Source organism: Ictalurus furcatus, chromosome 3 (genome assembly GCF_023375685.1).
Source record: "Ictalurus furcatus strain D&B chromosome 3, Billie_1.0, whole genome shotgun sequence".
Classification (NCBI taxonomy): Eukaryota; Metazoa; Chordata; class Actinopteri; order Siluriformes; family Ictaluridae; genus Ictalurus; species Ictalurus furcatus.
Genome location: NC_071257.1, coordinates 31,958 through 47,982, shown reverse-complemented (window position 1 = coordinate 47,982; position 16,025 = coordinate 31,958). Strand labels below are relative to the sequence as shown.

Sequence of the window (16,025 nt, the reverse complement as noted above, 5' to 3'; positions counted from 1 at the left end):
AATTTTAATTCAAAATAATACTTTATGTTACTCGTTCAATTTAAGTTTTTTAAATTAATGTTTAATTCATCGATGATTGTAGACGTGTTGAGGTTTCACGTTCTTTGTGCTTTATCATCATAAATATACACTTTGTTTAAACTTTTGAGTTTGGACACAAAATGTAAACGTTCCTCATGAATCCAGAACATTCATTTGTTTATTATTTAGAAAGTAATAATTAAACAGCTGAATAAAATGATCACTACAATTACTTGCAGCATTTAGGATATGAATTTCTGGTATTAAGTGAGGTTTTTAATTATACACAGATATAAATATATTTTATTTATTTGTAGTTTTCATATTTGACTCAGTACATTACACTACATTTATTTAATCAACTCTTTAATCAAGTTGTTGTTTTTTAAAATATTTAACTGAACGATTCTGTCCGAGATCAATAAAAATCTTCAGACATCGTTAAAAATCCATCAGTATCCTTGAATAAATAATCTAGCATTACCATCAATAAAAAATCTACATTTGTTCAGCTGATCTATTGACTGGTTTATTGAATGTTCTACAGCTCTGGCATGTAAAGAAGCCGTGGCTTTAATCTGATCTTCTGATTTCTAATGAGAATTAAATGACAAAATACAGAATTAAAGAATGTCCTTGTTTATTTAAATTCAAAATCATGAATAAAAATATTTGAAAATATGGACTACATGTCCTTCCTACAAGTGCTCATACAGACAGAAAGAGCACAGATGAAACGGATTTAACAGATACAGGACAATCAGGACAAGGAAAGTGAGAAAGAAATAGAATGATAATTTATTTTAAAAAATCATTAAAATTACAACGGTGTTCAAGATCACAGCAAAAAGACAGTAGAGGAAACATAAAGGAACAAAAATATTTCACATTTCCTGTTTAAATTCAACAGTAAAATCACATGAACTGAACACATCGTGGCTTTTTGAAACCGGTCGTTACGTTTTTGAGTCAAACGGAGCAGGTAGTGATGAAGAAGCTGCCTCAAAAGATCATTTCTGTTCCTCAAAGAGTCAAAAAACCCCATTAAATCCTAAATGTATGAAAAATAAACATTATGTACATTTTATGTCTAATTACAGTGAACCTGACGGAGAGTGAAGATTACGGAGGCGAAGCGTTCACGCTACAGCAAATTTCACCGGCTGACGCTAAACTCGCTCACTTAGGAGTGCGTTTCTCTGTCCCGGGATATTCCTAGCACCGTGTGTGAAAGCTCCTGAGATGTCCAGCATGGAGACGTGTGTGTATGTTGATGATGATGTTGCGTACACAGTACCAATGGTCAGGATGTACTCTTGTGTCTGAGTTTCTCGTTCTCCTGAAACACACACACACATACACAGACACACACAGTGGAATTGTAAAGCAAAACATCGGAATATATATCTTAATCACATCTCAGTCCTTTTATTGAGTCTGAATCAGTTTGACTGATTCATTTCGAGTTGATTCAGAGTCAAATCACTTTCTAGTGAGAATCAAATCAAAACAAATCAGTCAAATACTCATCTCAGTCTAGTTCGTTTGGAAGTGTGCGACTCTCATTAGAAAATTATTTGACTCCGAATCGTCTCGAAACGAATCAAACAATCAAACAGATTCAGACTCGATAAATGGACTAATAGAAGAGAAAGAGCAACAGCCTTCCTGCTGAAAGCGAACCGGATCAGAACCTTACATTAGATTATTTTCTATTTTTATTTTAAATCAGTTCTGTTGTTTCTCTTCTCTTAAATAAATAAATTTATCTGTCCAGCTTCCTCCTCTTCTTCCCCCAGAATGACGTGTGGGTGACGGATTTAAAAAGAAGATGTCCGGGCAAACTCTGACCTCCTGGAGTTTGGTGATCTCCTTCTTCAGCCTGACCATGTATTCGATCTTCTGCTTGTGGTTCTGGTGGCCCAGAAGTTTGCCGTTCTCCTCAGCCAGGTGCTCCACCTGCTTCCTCAACACCTCCACTTCCTGTCACGATAAAACAGCGGGGCACGGTTAACGTGCGGCTAACACACGGGTGCGTTACAGAAACATTTCAAAACAACGCGTGACTTATTCAGAAACTCAGAGTTTCCTGTGGAGGAACCACGACGGTTCAGGAAGAACGGTGGGTGGAGCTTGCAGGTCTGAACAGCCAAACGTCAATTCCATGGTTACGGTTAACAAGCAGATGTCATGTGACCTGTACGAGGCTATCTTAGTGACAGTGAGTGAACGTGAACACCTGCAGGAGCTCGTTGTCTTTCTCCTGAAGGTCTCGCAGCTCCAGACAGCGGTTCCTGAGTTCAGTGGTCAGCTCCTGGATGCAGGTCTGAGACTGGGTCAGAGTGACCTCCTGGTGCTGTAGACTGATACACACACACACACAATCAGACTTCAGACAAATTGGCCATACGCTGGTTTGATTGAGTGAGTGTGTGTGTGTTTGAGATTTTACTTCTTACCTCTTCTGAGCTTCAGTGAGCTGCATCATCAGTGTGTTCTGAAAGACAGAAAAAACCCAGAGGTTTAGATTTCACACACACACACACTGATATTCCTGCAGTTTGAGGATGTTGTGATCATCACCTTCACACTCCTCTCCTCACGTAGGTCTTGCAGCACAGACTGGTGGATCACATCTTTCAGGTTCCTACAACACACACACACACACACACACACACACACACGTTAACTACAGCACAAATCAGAGTTAAACATGCCAACAATGTTATAAAAAAAATAATAATAGAATGTTTAAAAAAATAAAAACAAAAATTATTAAGTATTTGAAATGTACAAATGTTCTATCTTTTAGTGATAGATAGAGCAATAGAGAGATGGATAGAGAGATAGAGAGATAGACAGATATGAAAATGTTTTTGAATGTGTTTTAAATGGACTGGTTTATTTGTCATGATAAATCCCGTGTCTCACTCGGTGGTGTTGCTGTTCTGTGATTGTTGGTTCTGTGCGTTATAGAACTGCTCCAGTAGAGTCTGGATCTCCAAACGCATATTCTCCTTTTCATTGAGCTGAGCCTGGAAACACACACACACACACACACACACATTACTATAAAGATTGAAAATAATAATTGGGACAGATGTTTTGTTTTCTGACTACAAACTCTAGTCCACCTCGTCATGTGTCTCATTATGGTGTGTGTGTACCTTGAGTCTCTGGATCTCGTCGTTCTTGGCCGTGCGCTCGGCGTTGAGTTCGGTCAGCAGCACCTCCATCGTCATCATGGACGAGCGCCGGCTCTCCAGCTCCACCTCCTGATTCTCCAACAGCTGAGACAGCTCCATGTTGAAGCTGCGCGAAGTGTGCGGCGTCTACACAAACACACACTTACTGATATGTATACACACCTGTTCTACATCAAGATTCACAGTTTTCCTATACAACTAAAGACTTAAAGAAATGTAGAACACTTCTGTAAATCCATCCTTCCATGTTTACCGTCACTCCATCCACTAATTAATAAAATGAATAAAGAGAACCCTACCTGTGGGTTCATTTTAGGCGTAGCAAAGGCATGACCACTGTTTACACTCCTCATACTGAGCTGCTCCTCCTGCTGCTTCAGCTACACACACACACACACACACACACACACACACACACACACACACACTCTTAGAGGAAACATGCCCCACCCACTCAACAACCATGATGCCTACTGAGGTTCGGTTTGAGTTTAAAATGCAGCCCAGTGAAACAGGAAGCTCGTGAAGGACATGGCTACATTAAGAGAGATCTCGGTTCTCCTCAGGGTTCTACCTGTTCCTGCAGCGTGCTGATGGTCGTGTCCTTCTCGGTGCCGAGACGCTCGGCTCTCTGTAGCTCTGTCGTTTTCTCCTCCAAAACTTTACTGAGCTTCTCCAGTTCCTCTGTGACGTACGCCAGATCCTCCTGCAGCAGCTCCAACTGTGCAACACACACACACGTTTTTCCTCTTTCCTTTGATGTTTCACTTCCCGTGTCATGTTTACAAAAAACGATCACGATTAACTCATGTCTATATGTGCCATATAAGGTCATTTGGGGCGGGCTCTATCTGGACTCGCTGTGCTCGTTTATTCATTATTTTGTGATGAATAAGCAGGCCAAAGCTAGAAGGGTTGAACATGAACGTGTGGTCCTAAGAGTCTCACACACACACACACACACACACACACACACACACCTCGATGCGGTCGGAGGCCAGGCGTCGCTCTGAAGCCTCTCTGAGCTCCTGGATTTCTTCCTGCATGCGAGAGACGAGTTTGTTCATGTCCTCTCTCTCTGAACACACCGCGCCGTATTTCTCCTGTAAACACCGCAGAGTCAGGGTTCGTCTCAGACAAATAATCAGTAATAAATAAATATATGTAGGTGTTTAAATACTTTAGGAGCACACACACTCGGACAAACGTAAACAATGTAATCAATCTGCAGAAGAGGAAACACTCACGGTGATGTCACTGAGGTCGGCGCTCATCAGAGACAGACTCTGGTCCTTCTGTCCGAGCTCAGAGCGCAGATCACGTGTCTGCTTCATCAGGTCCAACACCACGGCCTGAACACACACACACACACACACACACACACACACACACACACACACATTCTCAAACGCTGGCACTAATCTTTAATATTTATTTCCTAATCACTTCAATCTGAATGAGATTTTTGAGAATATACAGAACGTGTGTACATTATAACATTCTCTCCCCAATTTGGTCTTAGCCAGATCCCGCCCACCAGGCAGCTCTGCCCAATCACACAACAGCAGCGACCATCCGGGGAAGGTGAAGGCTAACACGTGCTTCCTCCGAGACACGTCAAGCCAACCTACTGCTGCTCATGCTGCGTCACGGGGCGGAGTAACGCACTCGGGGGTGGGGGGGGTCCAGCGCTATCCGTCCCCTTTCACATACATGAGCCCATGGACTCCCATGATTGGTTAGTGTCTGCATGATCGACAGGACAGAGAGACTGTGAGCCCCTCCCACCCAGACAGCACAGCCAGTTTTGCTGTGTTGCGTTCCTGCCTGGACTCACTTTCTCCTGCTCCGTCTTCTGCTCCAGGCTGGAGATCGATGCGTTCGCTCTGCTCACACTCTGCTCCAGAGATTTCACCTTCTCATCCTGGAGAGAGGGAGAGGGAGAGGGAGAGAGAGAGAGAGAGAGAGAGAGAGAGAGCGCGAGACAGAGACCGAGCGAGAGAGAGAGAGAGGAATGAGACAAATTAGATATCAATTACAAAATAAATTTTTCTTCAGTAATAGGTATACCGGTGACTGACACACACACACACACACACACACACACACACACACACACACACACACCTGCAGTTGGTTCTGAGCAGTGAGCTCCAGGATGTGTTTTTTGAGCAGCGAGTTGTCCTCCACAGCCTGCAGCAGCTCTCTGTGTGGAACAGCACGAGGTTCTCACTTTCACATTTATATTCATCACGCCATCTTTATCTCTCTCCTTCCATCTTCTTCCCATCTCTCTTTACTCCCCGCCCCCGTCTCCGCCCATCTCTCCAACTCACTCTTTTCCCAATTCCATCTTCATTTACACACACACACACACACACACACACACACACACACACACACACTTCCTCTCCATCTCTTTCTCACCATCCATCTCTCCTTCAGTTTCCACTCTGTTTATGCCTCTCTCTATCTAAACACCTTTCTGACTTAAAGGTGCAGGATTAATCAGCTTTATTATTATTTTATCAGTAGTAGTTCTTACTTGGAGGTGTTCTCTCTGTCCGCTTTCAGCTGTGACCTCAGACTGCTGATCAGCTCTCGCTCAGCTTGAAGAGTGTTCATCAACTCCTACACACACACACACACACACACACACACACACTTCAGTTTTTCTCTATTTATTATCCATCACAGACAGACAGACAGACAGACAGACAGAGAGACAGACAGAGACTCACAGTGATGTGTGTGTGCTGCTCGGTGTGTTCTCTGCTTTTCTCCTCCAGCTGTTGGTGATACTGATCCGCTTCAAACTTAAACTCGGCCTGCAGGGTGTCGAACGCGTCCTGTAACACACGCTGCTGCTCCTGAAGCTCCTCCCACTCCAGCCTGACACACGCACACACACACACACACACACACACACACACACACACACACACACACACACACACACACACACACAAGACAGCTTCTCAATAGACATGAACACACAAGACAGCACCTTTTTCTGGCGTGTGTGTGTGTGTGTACATCAGCTCCTACCTGACTTTGTCCAGCTGCAGCTGTGTGCTGATTAAGCTGTTAGACAGCTGCGTGTTCTCTCTCTCCTGCTCCCTCCGTGCCTCCTCCAGCTGTTTATCCGACGACTGCAGCACTACACGCAGGTCACAAACCTCGCTACGCAGCACTGAGGGGGCAAAGGTCAAAGGTCACTGCCCCACTCCCATAGCGAGAACGGGGAAAAGAGCTCGGAAGTGCAACGTTTAGGACGTTCACATCTCAAGGTTCAGGTTTAATGTCTTAGGATTCAGAACCTGGGGTTCTATTTAGGGTTTTGTGCGTGTGTGTGTGTGTGTGTGTGTGTGTGTGTGTGTGTGTGTGTGTGCGCGTACCCTCCGCTGCCGCTCTCTCCTCAGTGAGCTGCTGTTCCAAAGCTCTCACATTCTCCTGCAGCTTCTTCTGCTCCTCCATCAGAGAACTTCTCTCTGCACTGAAGTCCTACACACACACACACACACACACACACACACACGGTCAATACAATACTGTAAATTATACCAATAACTATCAATTTCAATCCAATTAGTCAATAATAATTTTAATATTTAAAACAGAACAAAAACTATTAAAATGATTAGGATAATTATTCTAATAATGTGGTTTTATTCAATAAAATAAATAATAAAAGCATACAACAGCAAACTTCATCTTAATAAGCTTGTGTTAACATGTTTATTTAACTGCTGCTTAATTAAAGTCTTTATTATTTAATTGATTTTTTAAAATGATTTATTTAATGAAGTGTTATTACAAATAAAAACAATCTGCATAAATTTAAATTTCCCATTTAAATGGGGAAAAAAGTGCCTACCTCCGCTGTGCGAGTGGACTGCTCCGTCGCCGTAGAAACCTGCTCTTCCAGCTTGCTGATCTGCTGAAGCAGCTTCCTGTTCTTGGCTTCCTCCTCGTCCACCTGGCTCTTCAGACGAGTCATCTGCTCCTAATGATCAATCAGACACGGTTTAACCCCGTGTGAGGCAGCACACTCCCCGTGTGCCCAATAATTGTACGCTCCACTCAGAGTTACCTGCATTTGTTTGAGTTCCTCAGTGAGAGCCTCGCAGGCCAGCTCACTCATGGCAGGAGGGGGTTGTTCGCTGTCGAGGTCCTCTGGCTCAGATTCGCCCCCGTGGCCGTTTAGATGCTCCGGGCTGGACAGCGGCACCAAGCGGTTCCTCAGGTTATACGTTTTAGTCGGCGTCGTCAGAATCTGCAGAGAACAAAATAAACCAGCAGGAAAGAAAAACTATAACGATAACTAGAATTATAACAGCTGCAAGCAGCGATCTTTAGGGGTCCAAGCACTGTGTTAAATAACAGGTTGTACAACTGATTACTCAATCATTACTGTCATTAATGACAATTAAAACTCCTAAATTTGTACGGACGGGACTTTAATCGTGTAGACGGGGCACCTTAATCGTTTCAGCATGGATCTTATTCAGCTGTGACACTTCCTGTTTGGTGTGAGCTTTAGTAGCTTCTAGAATGTTTTCCAAGTGCTTGTTGGATTTGTCCAGGTAGCGTTTCTCTGACTCCAGCTCGAGCAGATGCTTCCTGAAAAACAGGAAGTGACTATCAGGGCAAGTTCAGAACTTCAGAAACAATCAAACAAAAAAAGGTCAAGGCTGTTTAGCAAAAGGTCTTATAAGTTATAAAGAGTTTGAAGCGTATAAGTTTGAGCATAAGAGCACGGCACTGGATCTGAAAACAGAACCGGAATCTTAAGTCACAGTTTATTACTTCACAAACCTGATTTTAACCGTTTCTAAAGCTTTTTAAAACCAATATTTCATTCCAACACTTATCATGATGTAAAAGGGAAAACAGGCTAGTGGTGATGTCACATGATATTGACTTAAGCTCCGCCCTCATTGAACCACACACAGACACACCCATCACTTTGATAACGCCCACACTCACTTGCTGACTTGCTTGTAATCGTCGAAGGCCTGCTCCATGGCAGTGAGCTCCGACTGTTTCTGTAACAACTGGGCCTTCAACCTCTCCATGGAAACAGAGGACAGCGTCTCCATGGTAACCGGGGTGGAGCAGGTAGGCGGAGCTGTCAAAGAGAAGGAAGTGAAAGAGAAGCAAGAAGTTATTGTTTTTATTATTATTATTATTATTATTATTATTACTACTACCAACTACTGCCAGGTTGAGGGCCTCACCCCAAATTGAGCATCTACACTCACCCCCTGTTGCCTCCACACCCTCCTCCGACTTTAAGGCCTCCTGAAAGGCCTGCTCGAGCTCAGCTGCAGATTGGGACGCGCCCTCCTGAGCGTGCTTCACCGACTCCAGAGCTCTCAGGGCACGCACCTCCTCCTTCAGGCTGCAGTTCTCTGCTGCGTACCACATCATGCGCGGGTGATGTTCCACCTGAGAGCGCGAGAAAGGTGTGTGTGTCTGACATGCCATGTTAGTGGGTACCTAACCTAATCCGTGTGTGTGTGTGTGTGTGTGTGTGCGCGTGTGTACCTGTTCTCTGAGCAGGCGAATCTCCTGTAGCAGCTGATCGATGAGAATCTGGTCCTGCCGTGCCGGTTCCGCTCGCTCTCCCGTCTCCAGCTCCCTCTTCAGATGGGCGATGCGATCGTCTCGGAACTTCAGGATCATGCGGTTGGACTGAATGAATTTTTCCTTCTGTGCCCAGGCCTCTTCCAGACGAGACACTTTCTCCTGCAGAACCTGCACGAGAACCCGCAGAGAACACGGACAGAGCTCAGGATCAGTAATGCGCTTCCTCAGGGAGACTCATGCAGAAAATACATTTCATTAATAAAATCTTTATGGGGAAAAAAATTGAAATACAGAGAATAATAACTGGATTAATCATGCCAACACTTCAAAATATGAATCAAATAAAGAAGTGCATTATTAGGGCTGTTTTATGATACTTATTACTATTAACAATAATTCAATTAAATCATACACCAAAAAAAAAATAAATAAATCAAGAATAATTACAATAAAATTCAAACAAAAGGAAAAAAATCTATTAGAACAAGTATTTAAAAAAAAATAAGAAATTCGATTAAGAACGTTACTAAAATTTACTACATTAATGTGAAATTATTTATATAGTAAAATAGTTTTCATGTAAATGTATATTATTTAGCATGTACTTCCTGTTGGTTAAAAAAAAATCAATATAGAAATGTTACAATAATAATAATCCATTTTGTAAAACTTTTTAACGATGATCATGTACACTGACTCTAAAGGACTAAAATCTAATCACTAATGATTTATTATTGTTAAAAAAAAAGATTCATTCATCATCAAATAATTTAGAAACCAGCGTTTATTATATTTGAAAGAGGATTATTTTATTAATAATAACAGAATTTATGTTTTGTGTGTGTGTGTGTGTGTGTGTGTGTGTGTGTGAGAGAGAGAGACCTTCTTCTCCTCCTCTCGTCTCCTCCACAGTCGTACAGCCTGCAGGAACCGAATCTTATACAGAGGCTCGACTTCAGACGCCACTGCAAACACCACCACACACACACACACACACACACACACACACACACACACACACACTCACTCACTTACTCCTCATTCTGCAAGGACAGCGTCCGCGTGATGTTATAGAGAACACTGTGCACTGTGTGTGTACCGGTGTGTAACTGCGGCCCCCCGGGTGCGAGCTCGGTGATGTTATGGCGAGTTGACAGAGCGAGAGATAACTGCTCCTTCAGCTTCTTCACTTCAGCCTGGAGCTGCTTCACGTTTCCATGAGTGTCCTCGTTTATCATCGCCTACAACACACACACACACACACACACACACACACGTACACAGCTACTGAAATTCTGATCTCACAATCATCATCATCCGACACCTTACATTAAATAATATTTTAATTTACTATCACAACCGTGTACCAGACTGAAATAAAGAACTGAAAAATAGTTTCATAATCAAAGAAAAGATTCGGGAATCCGTCATTAGAATATTAACCAAACAAGCAGCTAGTAGAGAAATAAGGACGGTGAAGTCTCTCACACACTCCCGAGTGTCTGCAGTGTCTGTAGTTTTTTATTGACCTTGTTTTTGATGAGCTTGGCCCTCTGGGCAAACTGCAGCGTGGACAGCGTCTCACCGAAACACTTGGATCCTGGGTGGACGTTAGCAATGATGTACGTCTTAGCATTGCCTCCAAGAGAGTCCTAACACACACACACACGGCCATGTTCATGTCACAACTAATCTACGAGCATGCTGTATATACACAACAGTATGACCTTTGACCTCTTACCCTGAGCAGGAAGGTGAGTTTGGAGTCACGGTAGCAGACATGCCGGCTCCTCCCATTGGACATGTCCACCAGAGCCATGATCACCTGACCCAGGCACATCAGAGAGCGGTTGATGCTGCTCGCCTCCTGTGGGGTCAAAGGTCAAACAGTGTGCAACATCTTCAACAACAACATTTATAATGTGATGGGTATGAAATAAAGTTGAACACACACACACACACAAACAAACCTTCAGGCGTGATCCTTCAGCATGTGTGTCTCTCTGCCTCTCAGACCCCGCCAGATCTACCAGGTTGAGTTGAGACGTTCTGATGTTCACCACTCCCTGTCCCGTCTCCTTGGACTCCAGCGTCATAGAGAAAACGGCATGAGAGCGAGACGACTCGCGATTCATCGACGTGGACGCAACGCGCCGATTACGCCATCCCATAGATAACACCTACACACACACAAAAAAAAACAGCATCAGTTCTGTTCTGAAGACTGAAGTTTGATTAGGATTCATTTGGAGTTGAATATATTGTTTGACTATAAATTGTTTGATTTACTGATTCACCGAGTTACTGAATCAATTCTGATCTGTATTTACTATTCACTGTATCAATTCTGAATTGTTTGATTTTTCTGATTCACTGCAACTGCTATAAATTGTTTGATTAACTGAATCTCTTCATCAGTTATGAATGGTCACTGAATCAATTCTGAGCCGGTGAATTTACTGATTCACTGTATTAATTCTGAACAAGTTTGATGTACTAATTTGCTGTATTAGTTCCAAACTGCTTGATTAACTGATTCAATGAATCGATTCTGAACTGTTTAATTTACTGATTCACTGTATTAATTCTCTGTTCTGTTTGTGTAACCAGTTAAATGAATCAGTACTGAGCTTGCTCAGTTCACCAATTTATCGCTTTTCTGTTCCGGACAACTGACATACCTCACCAATTTATCAGCTCGGTTTTAAGTTTAATTAATTTACTAATTTATTGTATAGTTTAAGTTTTCTGAAGGAGTGTGATTCACAGGTTCACAGTAGCAATACTCTGCTCTAAAACTTAACTTGAGTCAGTAATTTGATACAGATTCACTTGGTCAGTTCTGAACTGTTTACTGTACTGATTAACTGTGTTGATTCTTTGCTCTGAACAACTGATCCAGATTCTGTGTAATGAATCAGTGAATCCAATTAGTTCAAAATATGTTAAAAACTGATTCACAGACAGTCAGACTGAAGCAAAATCAGTCAACTCGCTAAAGACATACTGTCTATAACTAGTGTGGTGTGGGTGTGTGTGTGTGTGTGTGTGTGTATACCTGGTAGGCCTCTGCGGCTGAAGCCACATATTTCTCCACCGCTCCTTCCACAAACACTCCTTTCTTAATGTCCTCTCTGAGGAACAGACTCGCTGAGGCACTGTCCAGGAGGTCAAAGACCTGCTCGTTGTAGATCTCGATGAAGGAGCATTTACACAGGAAGCTCTTTGCTCCTGTAGACTGCACATGCACACACACACTTACAATATTGTGTAAAGTTACCAGAACAGCCGGCTGATAAAATCCCAAAATGCACTGCAACAGGTTAGTGTCGTAAATGATGTACCATAGAAAATGAAGATTACCCATAATGCACTTTTAATGTAAAGCAGTGCACAATTTAAGACACAGAGGTGACCTCAATGATGACTGGGGTGGGTCTGTGGACAAGCGGGTGGGCTTATTGACGAGTGGCGGGTCTGTGGACGAGCAGGCGGGCTTATTGCCAAGCAGGCGGGTCTGTGGAGGAGTGGGTGGGCTTATTGACGAGTGGCGGGTCTGTGGACGAGCAGGCGGGCTTAATGCCAAGCAGGCAGGTCTGTGGAGGAGTGGGACGGGCTTATTGACGAGCGGGCGGGTCTGTGGACGAGTGGGTGGGCTTAGTGACGAGCGGGCGGGTCTGTGGAGGAGTGGGACGGGCTTATTGACAAGCGGGCGAGTCTGTGGACGAGTGGGTGGGCTTATTGACGAGCGGGCGTGTCTGTGGACAAGTGGGTGGGCTTATTGACGAGCGGGCGTGTCTGTGGACAAGTGGGTGGGCTTATTGACGAGCGGGCGGGTCTGTGGACAAGTGGGTGGGCTTATTGACGAGCGGGCGGGTCTGCTGCTGTGTCTACAGACAGGAGGGTGGTGCAGGTAGTGTGTTTGATGTGAGGTTGAATGTAACAGCTCACCTTCTCCACCTCTCTGCTGATGAGGAAGAACAAATACTCAAAGCTACGAGGAATAACACCACGCAGCTCATCAGAGAAATCCGTCAGCTCGTTTGGCCCTAAAACACACACACACACACACACACACACACAGTTCAGCGTTCATTAGCACTGTACACTGATGGATCCTCAGTGTGTGTGCGTGTGTGTGTGCGTGTGTATATAACACACCCAGCATGGTAAAGGTCTTCCCTGAACCCGTCTGTCCACTGCATCAGCGGAAAAATAAGGAGGAAAAAGAAAAATCACTCTAACACCAGATTTAGTTTGATATATATATAGTTTTGAAGCTGACGGATTATTGTGAGTGAAGAAACTGCATGTTGTTCTGTACAGTCTGGAGACTCACTATGCGAATATGGTGCCGTTATAACCGTTCATGCACGACTCCACGATGTTTTTAGCTACACAGGAGAATACGGATTCCTGCAGGACAGATAAACACACACACACACACACACACACAGCAGTTAAAACAGTTTACTCTTTTTTTAAAAAAAAAAAAAAAAAAAAAAAAGCCCTAAAAACACAAAAACATGGTAAACCTGAAGGTTTAAATAATCCACAATAATTCTAATAAAACCTTTAAGACCATAAACCTTGAATCTCTTTTGGTGAATCAAACTGACTGAACTCACAGTTATGATTCACTTCAGTGAGTTGACTCTTTTAAACTATTTATTGTAGGAGTTTTGTTTGATTCACTCTTCGCTTTCGCTCCTCTCACCTGAGACGTGTCCACGTCCGCCACGTGATCGTAGGTGAAGTTTCGCGGCTCGGGTTTGGAGTTCAGACGCACCGTGTGATCCGAGGTCACCGTCAAACACAAACCCCGGTCTCCGTCTGTCGTCAACCCGGTGCCTTGGGTCAAAGGTCGCACGCGGACGTACACCTTAATGGTGTCTCCATCGCTGTTACTGAAGAAGACAAAAAAATATTTTTTTTAAAGACACGTTTATTTTCAAGATTGACCAAAGAGGAGGAGTTAACGTGCAATATGCACGTTTCAGACAAGCTGACTTTCACGTTTCACCAAGTTAACGAGCTAAAGATAAAGTTTAACATTTTTCTAGAGTTCTGTTTTTATATAACGAAACACAACTGTCCAAGAAAGCTACTGATTCAATCCTCTGAACCGGCTGATATAGTGATTCATTCAAATGATTCAACTTCCGCCCCGTAGCCATTTCCAGACGAAATTTTGTGCGCATCGCAAATCGGTTACCTTTTGCGTCCCTCAAATCTTTGTAAAACGGAGAACGTTATGGGACGATGAAATGAAACTTGCCAGCCAGCTGTTATTTTAATTCCACAAATAATTGCAATTGTATGAAAAATCAGAAGGTCAAGTGAAACGAAAAAAAAAAAAGAAATGAAAAATGATTGTGTCGACATGGGAAATTTTATCGATAGTCTGCGTTTCCATCAGCAATAACGGTAAACATTTCAACGCTCGAAACCTTTCTTCAGAAAAATAAGTCGTCGTCCTTGGAGGGAAAGATTAGTAACGTGTGAAGCTTCTTGACGCGTCTGATTTACTGATTCACTGAGTCACTGAGTCAGTTCACTGAACTGGTTGATTCCCTAGAAGGAGAAAAGGAGCTCATAAATCCTGAATGCAGTGGAGAAACATAAATAAGTGAGCGTGTTATTGGATGGAAGGCCTCGTTGCGTCTGCGCGGCTGACGCTCGGGTCTGCGAGGTGCGGAGGACGTGGAGGTGTCGGAGCAGGACGGGGAAGTTACCTGTTGGACTGGAGAGGTAAAGTCGTGTCTCCGGAACCTGCGGAGAACAAACACACGACACGGTGATCAGTGACACGTCAGAACAGATCGGTTACACGTGACTCAACGCAGAAATCCGGTCGAGCGTGGGATCGGAAAGCATTTCAGACCGACATGGACCACGAGATCAGACTTAACATTTTATTTCCATTCCGTCTCCATAAACTCCTCAGAATCAGAAGAAACAGTAGGAGGGTTCATGACTTCTTATTAAAGAATAATACATTTAACAAATATTTATCATTGATAAACACAATAAATATAAAATACAAAAAATATAAAGTAAGCAATAAGAACGTAATATTAAATAAATAGTATTCAAAAAATACAAGGAAAGTTTATATTTATCTGCTATTCTTCTTTTTCACATTTATATAACCACCTTCAAATAAAAAAGCTGTATTCGTGTATAAATATGTAATAATTATCTCGAATAAAAGCATTTGGGATTTTTCTCAGCCATACTGCTCTGATTTTATACTCAAAAGGATCATTCTACACTAGTTTTGATTAGACTTGATGGCGCGTGAGAAGATAATGTAATGATCTGACACAAATTAAAATATTTTTAAGAAGTGATTTTTTTAAAATCCTTTTTTTAAAAGAACATTTGGATCCAAACGCGCTTCCCGTGTTTACTCTTTAGCATTAACGTCTGATCTAGCATGCTAACAGTTAGCTTAGCTTCACCAGCTTGACTTCCAAACAATCTTCACCGCGTCAAACAATGAATAAGGGTGTAAATAAACAAGCAGGAAGAGCAGGGATTAGTTATTAACTACCTTTTCCTTTGGGGTTCATTGTAGAGTAGCGACACGAATTAAAAATTAATATTAATAAAGAACTACAGAAAAGAAAAGCGCTCCATCAGCGACCAAAACACTTCGAAATTGGCGCGACGGGATTTTTCACTCGGCTCCCGCTGGAGGAGGTTTTAATGGCGCAGACGTGAAGCGGCGCCACCTGCAGGACTGGAGAAGAACCGCAACACCACTAACAACCGCACAACAATATGAGCTTTAACTGAAATACACACCTTTATTGAATAAAAATTCACATGAGAAACTGAAGCGCTATTTAATTAGTCGAGGAGTTCGATGAGAAACGTACTGCAGTAATCTCTAGTCTACAGAAGCTTTATTACAAAAACAACACTTTATTGTGCAGATTAACGTGACAGTCACTGAATACCAAATAAAAACCTAACAAGTATTTCTTTATAACCTTCAAAACGAAATAAATTAATATTCTTTATTTGTATATCATACAGCACTAATCTAATATATATATATATATATATATATATATATATATATATATATATATATAAAAATAAAAGTACAGTACACAAATGTTCAGTAAAACTGCTTCTATTTTCCATATAAATGCTATTTTGGATTTTTAAAGTCAGTACAAATTCAATAAGTTGGGT

At 42.5% G+C, this 16,025-nt stretch overlaps 1 protein-coding gene across 1 annotated transcript; it reads right to left on the bottom strand.

Moving 5' to 3' along the window:
• Positions 1 to 652: 652 nt before the first annotated feature.
• kif15 (kinesin family member 15) lies at positions 653 to 15,783 on the bottom strand. Its single transcript, XM_053620187.1, has 35 exons — positions 15,376 to 15,783; positions 14,555 to 14,591; positions 13,537 to 13,726; positions 13,159 to 13,235; positions 12,981 to 13,018; positions 12,771 to 12,868; positions 11,878 to 12,057; positions 10,790 to 10,999; positions 10,561 to 10,686; positions 10,349 to 10,471; positions 9,919 to 10,060; positions 9,702 to 9,784; positions 8,778 to 8,987; positions 8,492 to 8,678; positions 8,217 to 8,358; positions 7,709 to 7,850; positions 7,321 to 7,503; positions 7,105 to 7,233; positions 6,626 to 6,731; positions 6,276 to 6,420; positions 5,969 to 6,119; positions 5,773 to 5,858; positions 5,355 to 5,433; positions 5,065 to 5,151; positions 4,475 to 4,579; positions 4,208 to 4,330; positions 3,802 to 3,948; positions 3,527 to 3,607; positions 3,189 to 3,353; positions 2,953 to 3,056; positions 2,605 to 2,668; positions 2,481 to 2,518; positions 2,261 to 2,384; positions 1,873 to 2,004; positions 653 to 1,360 (listed from the first exon to the last, which is right to left on the bottom strand). The coding sequence occupies exons 1-35, from the start codon at positions 15,392 to 15,394 to the stop codon at positions 1,325 to 1,327; spliced, it is 4,089 nt and encodes a 1,362-aa protein (XP_053476162.1). The 5' UTR covers positions 15,395 to 15,783; the 3' UTR covers positions 653 to 1,324.
• Positions 15,784 to 16,025: the final 242 nt, after the last annotated feature.